The 21,150-nt window shown below is 43.1% G+C and overlaps 1 protein-coding gene across 7 annotated transcripts in view; it reads right to left on the bottom strand.

Annotated features, from left to right (window-relative positions):
* The window catches only part of Arhgap26 (Rho GTPase activating protein 26), a 729,500-nt gene that overhangs the window by 91,305 nt on the left and 617,045 nt on the right, over positions 1-21,150 (bottom strand). For all 7 annotated transcript variants that reach the window (XM_052742060.1, XM_052742061.1, XM_052742062.1 and 4 more), the window contains 2 exons: positions 10,714-10,873; positions 1,493-1,631 (listed from right to left, as the gene is read on the bottom strand). In XM_052742060.1, the coding sequence (XP_052598020.1) occupies positions 1,493-1,631; positions 10,714-10,873 (299 nt within the window). The remainder of the gene's footprint in view (positions 1-1,492; positions 1,632-10,713; positions 10,874-21,150) is intronic.

Raw genomic sequence — 21,150 nt, 5'->3', positions numbered from 1 at the left:
TCATACAGAGCAGTTGTTGTCGTCTTCATAGTCGTCATCATCATCATCATCATCATCATCATCCCAGTGTCTACTGAGCATATGCCAAGATGTCCTGGACCATCTGACACATTTTAATTTTCACAATAGCCCTAGGCCATGCAGAAGAGCTCAAGGCCTCGATTTCTACACTGCACAAGTCTCTTGTTACAGAAACTCAAGTGTGCTGTACATTTTAGGGCCCAGTCTTTGATCTCTGCAAAAATTCTGGAAAACCACTGTCCCCAGTGTCAAGAATAGAAGACAGAGATCCTGAAATGTTAGATACCAAAAGTCATCCACAGTCATTCATGGACGCAGAATTCCCACTGGGACAATCCAGAGCTTTTTGCCAGAACCTTGAAGGGCCTCCTTTAATATACATTTCTCTCTGATCCTAGTTGTTGCAAACACTGAACTAAATTTCTCACTCAAGTATGAGTTCCTTACAGACAAGGTCTCATTTTCATATCCCTAGATCATGAAAGTACCATGTAAATGTCCACTGCACGTTGGAACCAGTCTTGATGTTTCTGTGTAGCAGCCTCATGCAAGACGTTGTAATGCATAATTTTGTTAATCCTCAGGTCTACCCTCTGGGGTGAGCACTATTGTGCCTACTTTACAGAAAAGCAAACTGAGGATGAAAGAGATAAAAGTTTGTTCCTGTGGTAAAGTTGGTATAAGAACCAATACTGGCTGACCTACAGTAGATCATGAGGCCTTCACTCCTATACCATATAAGCAGATTGACTGATTAACTGCTTATTTTTTGTTTTGAGGCAGGTTCATGCTATGCAGCTTTGGTTAGCCTGGAACTTGCTATGTAGATTGGGCTTGCTAGCCTCAGACTTGCAGGAATCGTCCTCTGTTGCCTCTGCCCTCTGCCTCCCAACTGCTGGGACACAAGTTTCTTGTCACAAAAGTTGAAATATGACTGTATACTTTAGGGCCTTGTACTCGATCATTGAAAAGAACTTAGAAGTCCTGAGATGAAAAGGTTTGGTACATTTGTGGTGATATTTCTCTTCTACTTGGAGTAGAGAGGAATTAGTCTCTAATTCAGTAACTAATTTCAAATATTTTAAAGTGTCAACACAGAGAAGAGTCTAAGAGTATGCAGAAGACGCTGCTTCCCACAGGCACAGACCAGTAGGACACAGTGACTCCCTCCAACAATAATTCCAAACCGAGTCAGGGGAAGGGAACTGTTTCTCTGAGACTGGCCAACAAAGGAGGGACCTCAGGCAATGCCAGAGCCCAGTTCTTGTTGTGCAGCAGAGAGAGGAGCCTCAGCTTTTTGTCCAGAGACTTGTGCCTTTCTTTCTCAGCAGTGGAACCAGGCAGGCCAACTAAGACACAGAGTCTTCTGGACACCTAAGGCCAGCAGCACACAACAAGGATGTCCACAGCAAGCCATGGAGGCAGCAGGGATGTCTCCATATACCACCCTGGCCCTGGGCAGCAAACTCACGTTTCTCTGTGGACGGCATAGCATGGAAGAGCGTCAGGGGCCTCTCGCTGCAGGATGGGGGTTTGGAGTCGCTGCTTTTCTTCCGGGACAGGTGTAGCTGGGCATTGGTGAGGGGCACGTCAGGCACGGTGTTGAATATCTGCACATCAGAATACAAAAGTTACACATTTCTGTGAACTAGGAAGAAAGTACAGGTCTGAATCATGACCAGGAGCTTGGTGATGAGTTCAAATAAGCAAGCAAAGATGAGAAAGGCCTCCAGCATGCGTAGGCCTCCACTGAGACACTTCTAGGAACTAGGATTGAGTACTCCAGGAACTGATGCAAGAGTTCACCTCCCCCTTTTAATCCCTTCTGTCATAGTTTTTCTGGGTCTCCTCTGATCTATGCAATGGGAACGTAAAACAACAGTGATAATCTAAACTACTGTCTGCTAACAGTGAAGGGTTTTTTTACTGCCTTTGTCCAGAACCAATTAATCTAAATGCCCTTCTTTTCTCCATTTGGTCTCCTCCCCGGTTATTTACAACTGTTTCACAACTTTATCTCAAACCATAAAACATATTTAAATAGTGCTCCCAAACTGACACAGAACAGGGAACATTTTTCTTCCTCATCAACTACCCTCATTGGGCATGGCCTTCCTCTTTTAGAAGCTCTGTGTTATCTGAGAAGGTAAGCTTTACCATATTTCAAAGGATGGAGGTGGGTGACCCTGATCTCTCTCTCTCTCTCTCTCTCTCTCTCTCTCTCTCTCTCTCTCTCTCTCTCTCTCTCACACACACACACACACACACACACACACACACACACACACACACACACACGGATGTACATACGTACACATTTAGAAAATGTAGAAAAGTCTACAGAAAACCTCAGAGTTCTATTATTTATAGATTATAACTTTTAGGAGTTAGGTTTTGTGTCTTTAAAAGGTTTTCAAAATCATTTTGTTGTTATTTAAGAACATGTATAGTAGCTACTTTTCTAACTGCCATGACAAACACCAGGCAAGAAACAACTTTAGGGAGTTTGACTTGTGATATAAAAGTACAGTCTATCGTAGTGTGGATGTGAGGTCGGAGTCTATCGTAGTGTGGATGTGAGGTCGGAGTCTATCGTAGTGTGGATGTGAGGTAGGAGTCTATCGTAGTGTGGATGTGAGGTAGGAGTCTATCTTAGTGTGGATGTGAGGTAGGAGTCTATCGTAGTGTGGATGTGAGGTAAGGGTGTAGTCTATTATAGTTTGGAAGTCATGTTGGAGGGAGTGGCTCACAGCTGTAGCAGCAGGAGCATGAAGCTGCTTGCTCACATCTCAATGGATTAGAAATCTGAGAGACAGAGACTTGAGGAAATGGGCTTGGCTATTAGTCCCAAAGTCTGCCCCCAGTGACCACTTCTCCCAGCTATGCCCCACCTCCCAAAAGTTCCATGGACTCCTCAAACAAGAGTTTCAATCGCAAACCCATGGAGAATATCGCACACTCCAGTCACAGGGAGGTAACAACACGAGACAAAAATCTTACCAACTCTTACTTGCCTTACTACAGAATTTTTTTATCACTATAGCCAGCACTTACATGGTGCTTACCATGTAAGTAGCTGCCACTTATTGCAGTTCCTGGGGTGCTAGTCACAGCCCCCTGTGCTTCACAAGCAGTTCACTCAGTGTTCAGCAACTCTGCATAACTGCTAATGTCCCAGCATTTTATGAAGAACCAAAGAATACAGAAATGGAGCTGTCACATTTATAGATATAATTATGGAAGATAACACAGGGTCCTTTTTTCCTAGATTCCTTTGTAAATGCATATGATAATAACACCCATTCAAACAATCAATTTTTTTTGAACATCCACTTTACAGAGGCACCCTAAGTGTAACAGTGAATGAAACAATTGCGTTCCCTATGGTTAGAGGATTTACATTCCAGTAGCTGTGATTTACTAAGTATTTGCCACACCAGGCATGGAGCGGAGTGCTTTGTATAATTCTCATTTAATGCTAAACACACTTTTCCACAGCTGAGATTATATTCTTCACATAGTTTTACATCCTACTTATCTCATATAACATTATATAGCAGCATTCTCCTTTCAATAATAAAAAAAAACTTCAAAGATGATTCATGAAGGTTTCATAACCTCCTCAACTTTACTGACAGACTAAAATTGACTGACTCTTTTGTTATACTCCCTTACACTGTGACATTAGCCTTCTGGATATCCTCTTTCCAACAGTCACAAGTCACAGGAGGATGGCAGTAGCCACCTCCATCCCTTTACTTATGGCTCAGGGTATTCCATAATTGTTCTTCTTATGGCCCTCTTCTTTGTGTGTGTATTTTAAAGCTATACCCAAAAGCTGCTGTGCAGAAAACTAAGTCACAAGAATTATGAGAGTTTCAGCTGAAACAGCTGTTCTCCCCGGCTTGGCAGGTCCTTGGCCCAGAAGATGCCAGCCAGCCGGTTGAGTCAGTCTCACTCCCAAACACAGCTGTCGGAAGGAAGGTAGCATCGTTAAATTTTCCCTAGTAGACTCAAACTTGAAACAAGATAAACTGAGTGGCTGTAAGAGTTGAGATCAATGGGGGGCAAAGAGTGAGAAATGGAGACTTAAAGCAAGAGGAAAAGAAATCTTCATTTCCAGAGCAGCCAGATGCCCTAATAATAAGCTGACTGATGCTATTCACTTCTGCAGTCTCTTAGAGCCTCTATAGTGGAAGAAAGCAGAAAGACTGTTGCTATTGTTGGGCCCAAGGGCTGCAACCTCTGAGAAGCTTTCTTTCCCTTGGCTTTTTTCCCCTAACCATGCCAAGCCCTGGCCACTCTGAGGTGACATCTCAATGACCACCATCACTGACAATTTAAAACGGCTCCTGGACACGTGTGCTTATACCCACTGAGCACTGAGCTGGGCATCTCACATGACTGCTCCCTACACTGCAGGTTAACTCATCATAGGGCAAAGCATGACCATTTCACAGGAGCACCTCCTACCCTGTCCCCCACCCTCGTAAGGCCACAGGGACCAGAAGTGAAGCCCTGGGTTGCAGCAGCCATTCAATCAGCTCATCCTCTCCAGCCAAACTTCTTATAGAAAGCACAGTCCCATGAGAATGGACTTTTAACAAGTAATGGTGCCTCTTAGCATTCTTCTGCCTCTAGCCCAAGAATGCAGTACCTTCAGCAATCCCTTGATGAGAGCATCTAGAAATGAATCCAGAGTTAAGCCAGGTCCTAGTACCTTCCCATGACTCTTTGCCTCTGGCCTCCAGATAATTATCTTTCTTCCTAATGAAGAATGAGACATCCACTATCCACTGCAGTGCAGATGTCATTTTACCTTCGGTTGTCAACAGCACTGAGAACATCTATTCTTTCTAAGAACTGTAGCAGATATCAATTTAGACACAGACAGATGTATGAAAAACTGCCCTGTAAACACAGTAGGAAGTGACGTGGGAGCATGTGAAGGAGAATATCTCTCTCCCTGCTCATTCATTATTTTCTCTAAAAGTTAAGTAAACAGACTGGGATCCGTTCGATGAGGGAATTTTCACCATTTTCATGTACGGCAGCCCCTAAGGCCAGTTCTCTGGACCTGATTATGAGCCAGCCACAGGCTTCTGAAGAACTCTGTCAGGCTGTTCTTGTGGTCAAATGCAATATCATGTACACAAGAGCATATTGTAAAAGTGCCAGGCACAGGACAAACCTGTTATGGTTACAAGCATTTTCCTAAATGTGAGGGCATTTTTGTAAGTGAAACTACATTGACACAAACATTTAATAAGAAGTTGGGGCTGGCATGGTGGTATAGGACTAATATGCACACTCAGGAGGTTAAGGTAGGAGGATTGCTACAAGTTGTAGTCAAGGCTGGGCTACACAGTGAGTTCAAGGCCTAGGACAAGAATGTGGGAATTATCATCCACATGGGTGTTGTTCATTTAACTCAGAAATTTCCACACATGCAAGCTGATTTTCCAGCTACCTTCTGATCGTGCCAAGCTTTGTCTGTGCTAAAAGTTTAAGTTGGAATTCTGATGAGTCTGAGTTACACAGCTCTGTTGGTCACTCCAGTTCTATTGCACAAAGGAAGTTTGCTGTGGGCTGTGAAAAAGACTGCTGCACAAAGGAGCCTGTAATCTACAAGTGTTAACTCATCTAATTCACAAGTTCTACCATGTAGTGGGAATGATGTACTCATTTCACAGAGACTTTCCAAATTAACACAAAGAGGCAAACTTTATTCTGTGCCCCAAGTGTCCTATTCATACTGTCTGACTGATAAACTAATTCCAACTTAATCAGGAATGCCTTACACATAAAAGCTAGAAAGACTGTGACCCTGCTGGGAGTCACTGGAGAATAAAATTATTAAAAATACAACTGTGAGGAACCTTTCCAAGTATCCCCGATTTCAAGTTCCCTGTGAGTGGAATTAACACACCCATAAACACCAGGCTACTCTTCCTCCTCAAGCCAGGAAGGAAAGTATCAGCGTTGGCCTCTGTAGTTAGCTAGTCTTGGGCAAGCACTAGGTCTGAACGTACACTCATATACCAACACCAGACGATAGCTACCTTACTGCCGTATCATCACATCGAATATAAGAAGGTGAGTTTAAAGCACTGAGGTGGGTAAAAAGCAAACCAGCTTTGAAGCTAGACAGACCTGAGGTCAAATCCTGGCTTTGCTACCTATTAGCTATATTACCTCCGTCAAGGTCTTTAACTCCTCTGAGCCTGTTTCACTTATGAAGATGATCACATACCACCTAAGATAAAATGTGTAACATTACACTGGTAAAGCACAGGCAGGAAGTGTGGTAGTATAAATGACAATAAAATAACTAAAATTCATTGAGTATTTATCATGCAGTTATAGGTACATGAATTAAAGACATGGATTATTTCTTTCACAATAACTCTACGAGGGAAGTGCAGTTATTGCCATCTTGTAGATGAGGAAATTGAGAATCACAAAAATGAACTGATTCGTTCAAGGTCACACAGCTAGGGAGACAAAGATCTAGACAGTCTGCCTGACAGAGGAGAGGCTTCGCTGACTGTTTGTGTGTTACTGAGAAACAAATGTCAAAACATAAAGATCACAAGTTTTGTGGACCAACAGATCAGATTTCAGGCTATTGTTCGGTCTGTGACCCTGAGCAAGTTAGGAAAGCTTCCCACCTCCAAACATCCCATCCACAACAAGGCCCATGACCATGCTGAGGGCAAGGAAGCCTAGTAGTTTGGCCTTTGCTATGCAAAAGACATCGCTGTATTCAGTAGAGAAAGGAGACACAGAGTATAAGAAGGAAATAAGTAGATATTGAAAAGGAATTATTTGCAGTCAAGACACAAGAATTCAATCTGTAAGTGTAAATTTAATCACATTCTTTGCAAAATATCAGCCTCAGTTACCCGCAGCAGTGTTAGCATCTGATGTTCTTTTTTTCCAAGTGCTACCTACAGAGCTTAGTGGGTTTGGCCCCTTTCTGGCCCATCCTGACGTTGTGGAGCCCTGACGCTTGTTGCGGAATTTGTTCTTAACTGTGTTGTACATACATTTTGACACCTTTTCTAATCCCAGCTCTCACATGGCCCGGCAATTTGAAAGGATTAGGAGTCTCTCTATAAAGTGTGCCCTGTACTCTTTACTATGTGCCGTGATGTTTATAGGGGGAAAATGAGGTCAAGATGAGGAGCTTCTGAGTCTACAGCTGGGAAGTAGCTGGGAAGACAATACATCACACCCCATGTAAAGCAGCAGTTTAGTTAACAACTGGGACTGGGAACTGTGTTTGAGACACAGATTCAGCAGGGTCTTAGCGAGGAATACTTGCCTGAGGAAGGGAAGGCCGCAGCTACTCTGCTCACTGGATCTGCTGAGGCCCCCTGTACAAGGCAAGCGGAGCCTGAAGCCGGGCGACTTCAAGCTTGTGAGTCAGGCAAGGCACGGCAGGGTTTATTTGTCAGGAACTGTGGAGAAGCCAAATCCAGAGGCTGGAGCTACAGAGAGGGTTTTTTTTTAAAGGACAGCTGGAAATCCTAAACCCTGTTGCTATCAGAGTGTTGGCAGAGATCAACAATTTGGACTGTAGTTTGGGGGATTTTATTTAAAAAATCTCTCAAAAGGAACCAATTATTTTTAGGAACTAATGACACACACAATAAGGGGGTGTAGAAGCGGGGGGGGGGGGGGGGCTGTGATTTTCCCTATCTCCAGAAGGAGCCTATTTCCTGCTGCTTCTGTTGCTAGAGAGGAATTATATAAAATGCAACATCAAATTCTAGTCCCATCTGAGGGGTTTTAAAGGAGCTTCCCAATACAAACGATTACTAGCTTACCTGGAGTTAAAGAGGGGTAATTATGTACTCAGGTTGACAAACTTATTCCATTAACAAAGAATATCCTGCACGGCACTTGAGATAAGAAGGGAAATGTTCTAAGAGAGAACAGAAGCACTGTATTCCAGTGTACAAGTCCATCTGCCTTGTTTCCTCAGGTTTACAAAGACAGGACCAAAAAGAACAGCAGGACGGTTTCAGTGAATCCAGGCACACATTATCATTATTAGTGTCAATTCTGCATGTCAACAAATGTGAAATACTGAGAAAATGAAAAGCAAATGCAAAACACCTGCCAGCTGCAGATTAATCAACTGCATATTAATTAATATAAAGTTTGTGTGAGAAGTCAAACAGTAGTGCAATAAATTGGGTGCCTTCAACGTTTTTTGCAAAGGCAAATGAAAACCATCTAGTGGGCCCAAATGGACTCGAATCACACTGACTGCATGGAGGAGGACTTATTTCATTGGGGATGCAAGGCTGCACAGAGCTAGGGTACTTACCCTAGGGATTCAGTAAGGTCACCTATGGTTACTAGCTTATCTCTTTGGCACATGAGATTAAGAGTTAACATATGTTAAAAAGGATACATTTCTGAGAGTTAATTGTTTAAAGACCTACTCTCTTTTCTCCCCCAAAGCCCACTGATAGATTGCAAAGTAACTCTCACAGTTTACAGATACTAATGGGTCTTGTTGAAAATGACACAGCACACCATTCACAGGCATGAGTACAGAGACGGTCTCCTTTTTCTCCAGAAACCTTCTCCAGAGCCACAGCCAAAAGAAATGCCATAAACTGTCACAGAGCCTAAGGCATCGACCCTACTATTATGTGTTGGAACTTAACAGTACAGTGTAACGAACACAAGCAGCCTGAAGCCTTAGGCTTAAGCAAAGGCATAAGAAGACACTAGGTTTTCTCGACAAGGCCATTCATCATTAACATCTAAAACCTGACAAGTTATCCTTTACAAAGTAATTAGGAGAAAAACTTTAGAAGAAACTGTAAAATTTGGGGAACTCAGGTATTTTAGACTATAGCAATAATATTTTGTATTTTTATTTCTAAATAGAAACACGAGTATTATTTCCACTATAATCCTAAGTATTTGTCTACTTGGTAGTCTAAGCCTTAAGGTGATTAACCTGTGGGTTGAGGGGTAGAATTCTACTTATACAGAACTGGAAAATTTAAAGAAATAACCATTACTTTAAAGTAAGCATGGTGGAGAGCCAAAATCTTTACTCTGCGCTTTCAACTTACACTTTCAATTCTGCTCTTCTCTAGTGGCCACGTAGTAGAGGTGGAGCTCCAGGTATACAGTCCTTGGTGGAAAAGGACATACTTTTAGGTGCTTGAGGAAACCATCTACTGATTTCCACACTGGCTGTGCCAGTGTACATGTCTATCAGCAGTGTATGAGAGTGTCTTTTCCCCCACATCCTTGCCAACGTTTCTTGTTATGTGTTCTTGATGACAGCCATTCTGGCTTGGAGAAATACACTCTCAAATCTATCTTAATTTGCATTCTCCTGATGGATAAGGATGTCGAATTTTCTTTAGAATATTTATTGACCATATAGGTTTGCTAGGGAAATTAACTGAGATGGTAGCTATCAAGCTCTTTAGTACAGTATCTCATGAATAAGTTGTAATTAAAAGTGAGGTAAAAGTGAGCTATTTTTATCAAAATTATATTTCTGAACTATGTTTATTAAAAATGTCTGGAATGTGTATAGACTGTATTAGCACATTTTATATTACTAGAATGAAATATCTAAGGCTGGGTAACTTTTGAAGAAAAGAAACTTCATCATAGTTCTGGAGGTCTACGGCTAAGGAACCACATCTGATCACAGCCTTCAAGTTGAGATGTGAGCATTGCAAGATAAGAGAGAGAGAGAGAGAGAGAGAGAGAGAGAGAGAGAGAGACTGACTGTCCACCTTTCTGTCTTTTGATCTCTCTTTTACAAAGCCATCAATATTTAACCATGGGGCCCAATCTGAATGCCAACATCAAAGAGGTCAGAAAAGTATTAGGTACTATGCTTTAGTGCTGTGGCCACTGGAGGCTTCCCATGTTCTAGTGGATGGTGCCATACCCATGTGAATAAAGGCAATGACTGACTAAACTCCAGGAGACTTTAAAGGGGGGTGGGTGGGCAGGCATGAAGGTATTAGAAGGATATACACGAGAAATCCAATGAGAGTTGGAGAGGAAAATCATTGCGTACCTATATAAAATTCTTTAAGGAAAAAAACATATTTTAAAAAAAGATGGACCAGATACTCCAGTGCCTTCAAAGCAAAGGCTACATGCATATAAGCAAATACAAATGCATGTGCATGAACACATGGATGCAGATATGGATGAAAACATGTACTATCTATATAATCAAAATTCAGACTGCAGGAAAAACACTTGCAACACCATTGGAAGAAGTTCAGCATACCTAAGAACAACAAACCCATAAATTTCTAAGATATCAAGTAAAAAGTAAAAGGGGTTTCCTAAGATGTAGCTCATAATAGTACCTCTTCTCTGGACAGTCAAGGAGAAAAGAGCAACAAGGAGTGCTCAGCACCGTTCCTAGCACAGAAGAAGAGCTCAATGTGCTTCCGCCCCTCCCCACACCTCGGCAGCCCCCACGACAGCCACTGCCGTCACCTCGACCAGTACTCTCACATGTCTCACCACCATCACCATGACAGTCAGCAGCCTCACCAGCACCGTGGATCAAGAACCATTAGCGATGCAAACCTAATCAGCTCTCAAGGGCAGTGCCAATGCAGACCCCAAACTACACAGCTAAACAACTCAACCCTTGGCTGCAAGGGTCCAGGCAGGTGTTACCTTTTCATGGTTCTCTATTAAGATCTCAATGACAATGTTCTGAAACTTGATGTCCATGATGGCTGCCACTGTTTCTTCCTGAGGCCGCAGCAAGGTGGGTCCAAACACCACGCCAAGGTTTGCCACAGTCATCAAGTTCTGCTTGTGGTTGTTGGCAACACTGGAAAGGGGGAAAAGAATAAGTGAGAGAAGCCATGCACACAGAGATGGCTGACCCCTGCGGGTGCTTCCGGCCCTCCTACCTGCATCTACAGTAAGCAGGACCCGGAACATCCTTGGATGTCAAGAGTCAAAGAGTAACATTTTTCTTGTATCTTCAACTACAGTGTTCACAGATCTGCATTCGGTATTCACTTCAGAATATGATTTCCATTTTGCCTAAAACAACCAGCCAGCTAACCAACTAGTCAACGCCATCAGCCAGATGATGAGCTTTTGCTCACCTGAGTCACTACTCTCTAAGCCCAGGTAACTGCCCACCTCTTGGTTACAGCTTCTGCACCTGTCTGCTGCTGAAACCCCGGAGGGTTTCCCCCTCTGCATCCAGTGCAGATCAAGACACTTCTGGGTTTAATACATTTGCAAACAAAAGCACAAAATAGACATCGTTTTTTAAAAGGAAAAGAGCTGGTGTTTAAACCATGTCAGGAAATTCAGTACTCTAAATACCAAGTATTAAAAACCATTTGATTAAACATGTGGCTCACATTAAGTGAAACATGTGGCATCAACAGAAACAAAAAATGCACTACTGTATATCCAGGTGTTTATACTGCACTAACACTCAAATTTTAAAAGAGCACATGAGGTAAGCAGTGGCTAGGTCAGAATAATCTGCTACATACACATGCATATTTTTAGGTTAAACAACTATTTAAAATATGTATATCTAAACACCATGCCCAAGCTATAAAACTCAATGGTTCATAGGCAGTCCCTTAAATAAAAACTTAGGAATGACCTACTGGCAATAAACAAGTTCATGCCATTCAGCACTGTTACAAAATACCAGAAGCTTCTGTAGTCACCCACCTGCTGAAAGAAGGAAGCTATTCATTACTAACTCGAACCTAGAGAGAAATCTGGGTAGAGACAGTCTCCATAGACTGGCCTCCCCATCGGTTAGTGTTATTTACATTTAGTATCTTTCATACAATCCCATCAATGTCCACTCTGTTTCTCTTGTAGACTTCTATTATGTAGGAGGAGAAGAGATTCACCTACCTTAAATGTCTGTTTTTAAACTGAGTACTGAAATCCTACTTCAACCAATTTTATCATCTGATATGTGCTTTTCTTGAAGTTTTTAAGTCTGAGACATCAAGTGAACTTCCTTCTCTGAAAGGGACCAGGTGTGTTTAGGGCTATGGGACTTTAACTGTGGCTAAGTGCAATAAGCAAGAGGATTTGCTTCTTGACTGCAGGCAACACTCACAGCAGAGCATTGCCACAGAAGCCTGCTCTGTTTCAGGCCCATACAAGGACATTTTATAAGCACTTTGTTAGCTCTCCCTTAGTCCCCTGGGCTTACTTACATCTTTTTGATTCTGCCCAGAACTACATCGCACTGTCCATGTGAAAGAGTTAATGAGGATGGTAAACGGGAATATGGCAAAGAAGAAAGCCTTTTGCCAGGGCCTGGGCCCATCAGCTAAGCTCCCACACTAAGACCGCTTCTCTATCATCACTTTCCCCATCAGGTCATGAGTGAGGAAGGAATTCAGGGCTGACACTTCTCCCAAATGAGTTAAGTTACTAGATTTATTCCTGCTTATACAAAAGTCCCTTGGGAAAATGAAATCAACAAGCTATTTATGCCTGAAAACACTTTCAAATTGCAAGTCAATATAAAAACGTCAGTTGGGATCGTGATCTTTTGCTACCATCAGGCCTTCCTGCTCTCTCCCTGACTGTAGGAAAAGCCTTCTCCTCAGTTAGCCCTCCACCACCTGTTTCCAGCTTTCCCAGATTACTACCATCAGCTGTGGTGTGGAAACCTACTCTGATGCCCCTCCTCTGCTGACGAGGTCATTCTCATATCTCTGCTGGTCCTGGAGAAAGCACAAAATCACAGCTCTGAAGTGTTTAGCAATTCTTCTCATGTTTAATTGTTCTGACAATGAAAGTCAATGGTTGGTCCCTTTTATTTTGCTTAGCTTTCTGGAGCTGAGAATACAGTACAAGGCCTTGGATATACTAGGCAAGTGCTCTTTTGGGCTACACCTGAAGTTAGATACTCACAAAAGAAGCACACCTTTCCCTCAACTCATCTCTAAGTTTCTGTTACTTCCCAGCTGTGGGCCACTTGACAAGCAACTTACTTCATCAAACATAAAGGCTTTGGGTCCCTCTTCTTTTTGAAAAGGAGTAATAAGGGTGGGGAGCATACCCACTTTCATAGCATGTGGTGCAGGTTGACGGTGATCATGCACAGGAAGTGTAGTGGTGGGAATGATTTACTCCCTACTCCCCATTCTCCTCTTCTGCTCCCATACTTCTTTTCTTGTTCATGTCATTTCTTGGCATAGAATATTCCTATTATTTCTGTGCTTGACAAACTTTCTCTGCCAGGCTCCCTTACACGGTACCCTTGCTTTCTACACCGTCCTTGGTCTCTTCCTCGCCCTCCATCCCAGACTCAAACAGACAAGTTGGCCTGCCTCCGAGGTTCTCACTCAGGGTTGGTGTTTCCACCACTATAATGAACACAGAGGTTGAGGTATTGAATTTGACAAAGCCAGTGACAAGCAGGATGAAATTTAAAGCATGATGGGAACTTCTTGGTAGATGTGAAACTCATATTTTCAGCCCATCTGAAAATTTTCGAACTATTATCAACAATATGGGGATAATTATACCTGAACTACCCCAACTTCCCTTTTCAAAGTCTCAAGCTGTGTTCCACTTCTTAGATTTAATTAATGAGTAATAATTACTCTGATTTGCAGGCCCTGAGGCCCAAAGGCATTTGGAAAAAGCAGTACAGTAATTTTGGGTTGGCAACTCCTAATATAAATAGGCTTGAGGCTACCCAGCAAATTCATTTCCTGTTTAATGATCCATTTTGTTCTGAAACTTAAAACACATTGATCTAAGTCTTGTGAAACTTTTCAGTGACAAGCTTGTACCTTCTCATTGCTACCATTATATCTGGGCACTGCAGAAATAAATTGATCTGTCACTTGATTATTTAGGCTCACAACTTGTTACAGCTTTGTTCATTACTCCAGATTGAATTATTAATGACTTGAGATCTCTGTATTCCAGGGAGGAAGGCCTAGACCTAAGTCTCTGCTGGCACCAGCCATGAATTATAGTTTGACGGATTTACAGATGTGTGGGAAGCAGGCTGGCAGGGTGCTGGGAAGCCGGTCCAGCAGAAGCCACGGGACTCATTCATTAGCGAGATCCATAAAACACTGAGCCTGCCTTCTGTTCTGTTAATTGTACTGCCTGGGCTCTTCCTCAAACAGTTCAGAATGTCATGTTGAGTCTTGTCTTAAAATCCACACACACGCTTCTTGTGTGTTGAACTCTACATTGACACATTCCTTTCAGACCCCTGTATCCATATGGGCTACTTTGCTGAGGTGCCTTCCACAAATATTCAAGTAGAGCTGCAAGCTTGACTCAGAAAGTGCAGAGGAAGAGATCCACCTGTGTTGAGAGGGAGGGAAGCCCTTGTTCGTTCTGGGACTTTGCATTTGGGCACAAACACTGAGAGTCAGTGCACCTCCTAAGGCATGTGCCACAGAGAAGTTCCAGGGGAATCTAGACCTACGTTCCATGCAACTGGATTATAATTAGCAAGTGAAGAACATATTTCAGTGAAAAATAGGCATAGTAGGGGGCTCTTGTCATCTTTATTTCAAGGGAAAGTAGCTAGCCAGTCTGGATCTGATACCCTTTGGGAAAGAGAGAAGGGGGAAATCATTTCCAGACGAAGCTGTGGTTATAATAGGGAGAGCATCACAAGGGGCTAAACAGTAGCCAACCCCTTTAGGGCCCATTAAGAAAGGGCCTCATACTGCATAGGGATCACATCTGTTTTCTTTGAGTTGAAATGAGAATCAGGGCTCTGTAAGTGCTGAGTTCTTTCTAACCACAGACTTCCACGAGGGCCTCCAAGTACCTGTAAGCCTAGAGCAGGGTTTGCAACCTGGTTATCTTTGAGGGCTGGAGTGCTATATTGAGGAAAGAAAGTCAAAGCCAAGCCCAGTTCTACTGGACACACTGTGGTGTCAGGTGAGTGGGGTCAGCACTGATCCCATGACTGTAGTAAGGCTGTAGTAACACCATACAACCAGTGTTCTGTCTTCTCCACTCCAGTCTCCAGTGTCAACTAATATGATACCTCAGACCTCCAGCGTGATGGAGCCTTTACAAGAAGTTAGAAACTTTATGTACATTTGGCTTTTAGAATAACTCTAGAGCAGTAATTCAAAGCTTTCTGAAAATAAAATATGAAATATATTTTCCTATGCAATATTTTACTGGTACATGTATACATAGAAAATATGCATATATGCACAGTACACACACACACACACACCATCAGAAGCAGACATTTTAGAATAGTAAGTGGGATGCATCTGATATTTTCTGTTCTTTTTTTTAAATCTACTAAATTGATTTTGCAACTCACTTTTGCACCAAGAATTACAATTTGAAAAACATCACCATAGAACATTGTGTGCAAATATGACCCAATTTCTACAAACAGGAAATAAGGCTAAGGGAGACAGTCACCCAGTGGTTGGAGTCAGAGAAAGAGCCAGCTGGATGAAAGGCAAGTCATGTGGCCTCCTCATATAGGAAACAGGAGGAAAGATACCTTATAACACTGGGAGGCTAATAAAGCATGGCTAACTAGTCAATCTTCTGGCCCGGTATACCAGCCTAATCAATGACAGTTGCTACTGTCACGGTGCTAGGGCACAGGAGTGGGTCACAGCAGGTACCAGTTAAAGCCATACTACAGTAATGTTTAGTAGCTGCTTTGGTCTGGGTCAAAGAGAAGTACTAACCGTGTTACAAACAAACAACTATAACAAATGTGAGCGACACACTTCTTTTTCATCAGCATCTCGGGCACCACAGAGGGAGACTCAGCCAATGCAAACCCAGGAAGCTCCCTTTGCTTCATGACACCAACAGCTTCATGCCCCAATCTACTGAGCAAGTTCTCCCCTAAGCAGCCCAAGCTCATCGAAAGCCAATTGTGAATTGCACATGTCCATTACAGCCACAGCAAGCTTGTTCCTTTAAACCACATGTCCTGACCCATCCCTTGGGGCATTTCTACACTAACTGTTTCCTTTTCACAAGTGTTACAAGACTAAAAGCTGGTTGATGACCTTGAAGTGCCTCTTGTAGGGGATGCAGACAGGTACCAGGCAGGCCTAAGGCTAACACTCCTGAAAGTGAGAGAGTGGGTGGGAGATCGAGCAACAGTAAACATCACCTTAGTCACTAACACCTTCCTGGGGAAGCCCCAGGCTAGGCTGAGGATTCACTAGAAATGAAGCTGTTATTTTGTGGTTAACCAGCTAAGCGTTAAGTTTCCAGGGCTGTTAATTTGGTTGCTTTCACCAATCCCTAAGTGTGTGGTTGCCTGGATACCACTTGGACTTTCTGAGGTGGGACTGGTATGGAGGGTGCTGGGGGACTCTGCTAAGAAAGCCCACCAGAGTCATAAATATAGCTTTTCTGTGCTGTCCCCAAAAGAAAGAGTAACATAATCATCTCTGCATGGTCCCCGTGGTCACATCCATTCCCAGGAATGGTTATCTAGTGAATGGCCAGACTTCCAGCTTTGAATAATTAATGGAGTATTATTTCTGAAGGGTACTTTTTATAGTCTCACTTTGAGGCAGGCACTCTATTTGCCACTGTTATACAGTTGAGGAAACTGGGGCACTGCAAAGTGAAGCAGCCCACTTGTGCCCCTACAGCCAGGATGGAATGAAGTCAGTAGAGCCTGTCCTCTTAGCCATGACTCTCGGCTGTCCCCACACAACCAGTGACAAGGGGCAGTCTTCTCACTCAGATATCCCATAAAAATGAATGCACAGAGGAGTCACAGAGCCACCCAGGGAGAAGCGCCAGATACAATGAAGGCTGAAAGGAGAAAGGTTGGTCCCTCATCCTTGACATAGACTGATGAGCTGATATAGAATGAGAGGAAATGAATTTGTGACTACTTATGAAAGTCTGAAAGCAGTACTGGATTAAACTGCTTCCTGCCATGAAATATGGCTGTCTGCTTGGCAAAATGATGAACTGACCCTTGGATATGACAGAACAGTATTTTAGCTGGGTGGCACAGCCCCAGAGTTGCTTTCTAATGGTGTAAGAATGAAGCCGTCAAATGGATAAATTAAAAGAAGGAAGGGGGCTGACAAAGTGGTTTCTACAGCCCCTGAAAGTTAAAATGACAACACAAGCTATGCTGTTTTCCTCCAAGGTGTTTCAAGGCTCTATGAGCAATGGGCAACTTGTCCCTGCTTCTCCTGGCATGAATGACCATGTTTCAGATGGGCACAGATGACTGCTGAGATGTCTATATTGGCCAGGATGACTTATGTCAACTTTGGACCACTTACAGAGACACACTCAGTCCTAAACATTCTTTAGAGAAACGAAGGAGCACTGTGGAGGAAACAGATACAAAAGCCTCTGTGTATACAGGTTGCCGCTGAAGCAGAGGTGTTCTGAGACCCAAGTATACAGCCAGCTCCATGTCTACTCAACTCACCCTGAAGTCAGTCTTTAAAATACACCAAGGTCTCCTGACTATTTTAAACTTCAAGGTGAAAGCTGTTAGCATGCAAGGGTGATGGATTCTCAAAAATCACACAGAAATTGTCATCTCATCCAGCAATTCTACTGCTGGGCATATACACAAAAGAGCTATAAGCAGGGTCTTGAGGAAGTATCTGTACACCCACTTTCATCACCGCTCTATTCACAACTGTTAGAACACAGAAGCCACTCAAGTGCCTGTGGGGGGATGGGTGGTTCAGCAAGATGTGATCTATACCTGCAATGGAATGCTACACAGCCTTAAAAAGAAATGCAACTTGGGCAAACACAGCATGGATGGACCCCGAGGACATTAGGTGAAACAAGCAGGTCACGAAGGGTAAGTACTGTCTGATTAGCTTACACAAGTACTCAGTAGCCAGACTCCAGGACAGAGGAACTGCAAGCAGCACAAGATGGCGGATGACGGAAGGCAGCTACTGTTCCTAGGTGCAGAGTTTCAGCTCGGTGTGATAAAATGCTTGTGACAACTGTGTACTATAAATGCATTTAATACCACTTGACTATAGTTTTAAAAATGGCTAATGTGGTAAAATTTATGTTATACATAGTTTGTAATAATATAAACTGATGATTAAAAGGGAAAAGGATTTTCAACAAACCTTTGTTGAGTTCTATGAATCAGTGACTTCTCAAGACCCTTTTCCATCACATTTCCCTTTGCCCTTCAACCTCTGGCCTTCGTATCTTCCTAATTCTGATCCTCAATGCCTTGGGAGCCCTTATCTGGCCCTCTGCTAGACTACTTTCACTTCCTCAGAGGGGTCTTTCCGGCTACCCACAGTAGGTCAGCTCTTGCACTAAACTTCTAGCTCCCTCTTACTGAACAATGGGTCACCATTCATGGAGTTGTTTGTGGATGTTTCTCCCACTTACCAAAGTTTCAGGACTACACAGATGGCAGGAGCCTCCCTCATACCACCCAGCCCCTAGCACAGTTTGTTGAGGTTGAAGAAAGAAATAATATGTGGATGCAATGGAGGCTACCATCTTGACAATGCACAGAGGATCAGTGGCACTAAGTTCCTGCTTCAAAGTTACTTTCATGTAACCTACCAGGGTCTCAGATCTTTGGTCATGCCAGGGGCAGTGGAGAGGCAGTTAGGGCAGCTCCCCTGACAGTGATGGTATATAACAAACCAGGTATCACTGTTGGCCACACTAGTCTGCAAGGTATGAGGCCATAAAATACTTACAGGGTATAATAATCATTATTGTATGAATTACCTAATACGCATTATATAATATCACATAATGCCCAAATTATTATGCTGGTCTTCTTCCAAAACATTTGTCATAGCTTCTAGGATAGAGTATCCTATGTTAATTTTTTTTTTTTCATTTTGTCAGTTTCTCAAATCCCTTCCTATTCTGCCTGCCTTTAATTATTACCATGAATGCCATCAATAGCTAACAGCAATACTAGCCAAATATCTTCTGGGAAGCAGGTGTTAAGTACTTCATCATTTATCTCATTTGATCTTTAAAATTATCCCAGGAATTACACTTCAATGTTGTTCAGCATGAGAAAGTTAAAACTCTTGACAGCTTCAGAAATCTGTCCAAGTTACATACTGAGTAAGTGGTAAAAGTAGAAGCTGAAGCCAGGAAACCTGCAGTCTGATTACAGAGCTGCTGACCCTCCAGGCTCCAGTGGAGAGGGTGGTACATGCGTTTGGAACATACCTCACTGGCTTCTCTTCTGCTCTACAAGGCCTATGTAAGGAGATCATGTGGCAAAGGAAAACTGAGTTGTGGAGTCCTGTCTGGAACTTGTTAAAAGCAATCAATGTTACTAGTTCACCTATGGCCAATAACAGTGTAGAACCTCCTGAAGTTTCTCTATTGGGAACACACTAATCTGGGCCATGGGGATTACTGACTCCCATGGAATGGGCTCGGCTCACTCAGGATAAGAACTGGAGCTTTTGTGTCAGTTGTAAGTCAGGCACAGCCTTTAGAGTCCCCAAATTGGCCAGCCTGGGTATTATTAATTCCTCTTATTTTCTTCTTGTACAAAGACAGTACATTGTTTAGATCTAAGGCTCTGGATCTAAGAGGTTAAATAATCACCTTTCTCAAGCAGGCTTCAGCCAAAGTAGCTACGTTCTTAGGCCCAGTCTGCAGGCCTAATGGGACCTGCAGCATTTGGGTAGAGGAAAAACAGAGGAGCTGACCCGGGGACACTTTCTCTCCGGAAAACTACTCAACTATTCCAAGTCACTGACACTTGATTCGAAGTCCCAATCGTAATTAACTCTTGCAAAGAAAGCACTTTAGAGCTTATAAAATGATTTCACATTCATTATCACAGCATTACAAAATTAGTTCTCAGACTTGGAGAGAAATGCTAGAAGGGAAATGAAGGAGGCACACTGTAATTCCTGTTGGTGTGACACTTTCCTCAGTGATGCGGCTCACTGCCTTTAAACCACCACTGTCCAAACTGGCAGGCCAAGGACGGAGGTGCCCCCAATCCAGCAGAGAAGTCTCAGTGCCTCACCTATTCTTCATTATCAAATCATTTCCAGTGTCTGCTCTGTGCCAGGGACTGCTTTAAGCACTGGGGATACCGCAATGAACAAAACAGACCTCTCCCTCCCGCCTGGTTATTCACCTTAGAGAAATTGTCATTTTGTATGGTAAAGTAGATAATACATCAAAAATATAGTCTTGTGCTAAAAGAACATTCTGGGAAAGGGGAAAGGGAATACTAGGGACATGTTGCATCTTTAAAAGGTAAGCTGGGAAGAATGGCTAGAAGGAGGCATGCAGTAACAAAATGGAGGAAGTAAAGAAGTTGGCCTTGTGGACACCCGGGAAGTCACATGCCCAGGAAACAGTAGGTGTGAATACAGTAAGGTCGAAAGGTGCATGGCATGCTGGCAACACAAAATGAAAGCCAGTATACCTGGGGCAGAACGAGCAGAGGGAAAGTAGCACAAGTCAGACGGACAATGGACCTGGGGCCAGCAAATGCTGGAGGGCTTTGCAGGCCACTGTGAGGGCTTTGTTCTTGACTGAGTGAGATGAAAAGCAATTAGAAAATGCTCATCAGAGGGGAAACCCAATATCAGCAGTGCCTCTCTTCAGGCTCAGAAAGGCCTCAGCTACTAAGACTGCAATGCTCAAATTCCATGGCTCTCTCATCTTCCAGAAAAAGAGAGAGAGAGAGTGACAGAGAGAGATAGAGGAAGCTGTACAAATGGCCATCAAATCCAGCAGAGAATCATGACAGACAAACCACCACACAGCCCTGTTTATATTGCACAGAGAGAGATAGAGGAAGCTGTACAAATGGCCATCAAATCCAGTAGAGAATCATGACAGACAAAGCACCATACAGCCCTGTTTATATTGCACAGAGAGAGATAGAGGAAGCTGTACAAATGGCCATCAAATCCAGTAGAGAATCATGACAGACAAAGCACCACACAGCCCTGTTTATATTGCACCTGAGCAGTTAAATGTGCCAAGCCCTGTGCCTGCCACCTTGGCAGGTCTCTGCATTTGCTGTCAATTGCCCCAGCCACTGTGTGGAAGGGCTCCACTGCAGTGAGTCCACTGGGCTAAAGAACTGACCTCAACTGGAGGTCTAGTGGAACAAGGAGC

Source organism: Peromyscus californicus, unplaced genomic scaffold (assembly GCF_007827085.1).
Source record: "Peromyscus californicus insignis strain IS unplaced genomic scaffold, ASM782708v3 Scaffold_17__1_contigs__length_78620276, whole genome shotgun sequence".
Lineage (NCBI taxonomy): Eukaryota > Metazoa > Chordata > Mammalia > Rodentia > Cricetidae > Peromyscus > Peromyscus californicus.
This window is presented reverse-complemented; position numbering and strand designations above follow the sequence as displayed.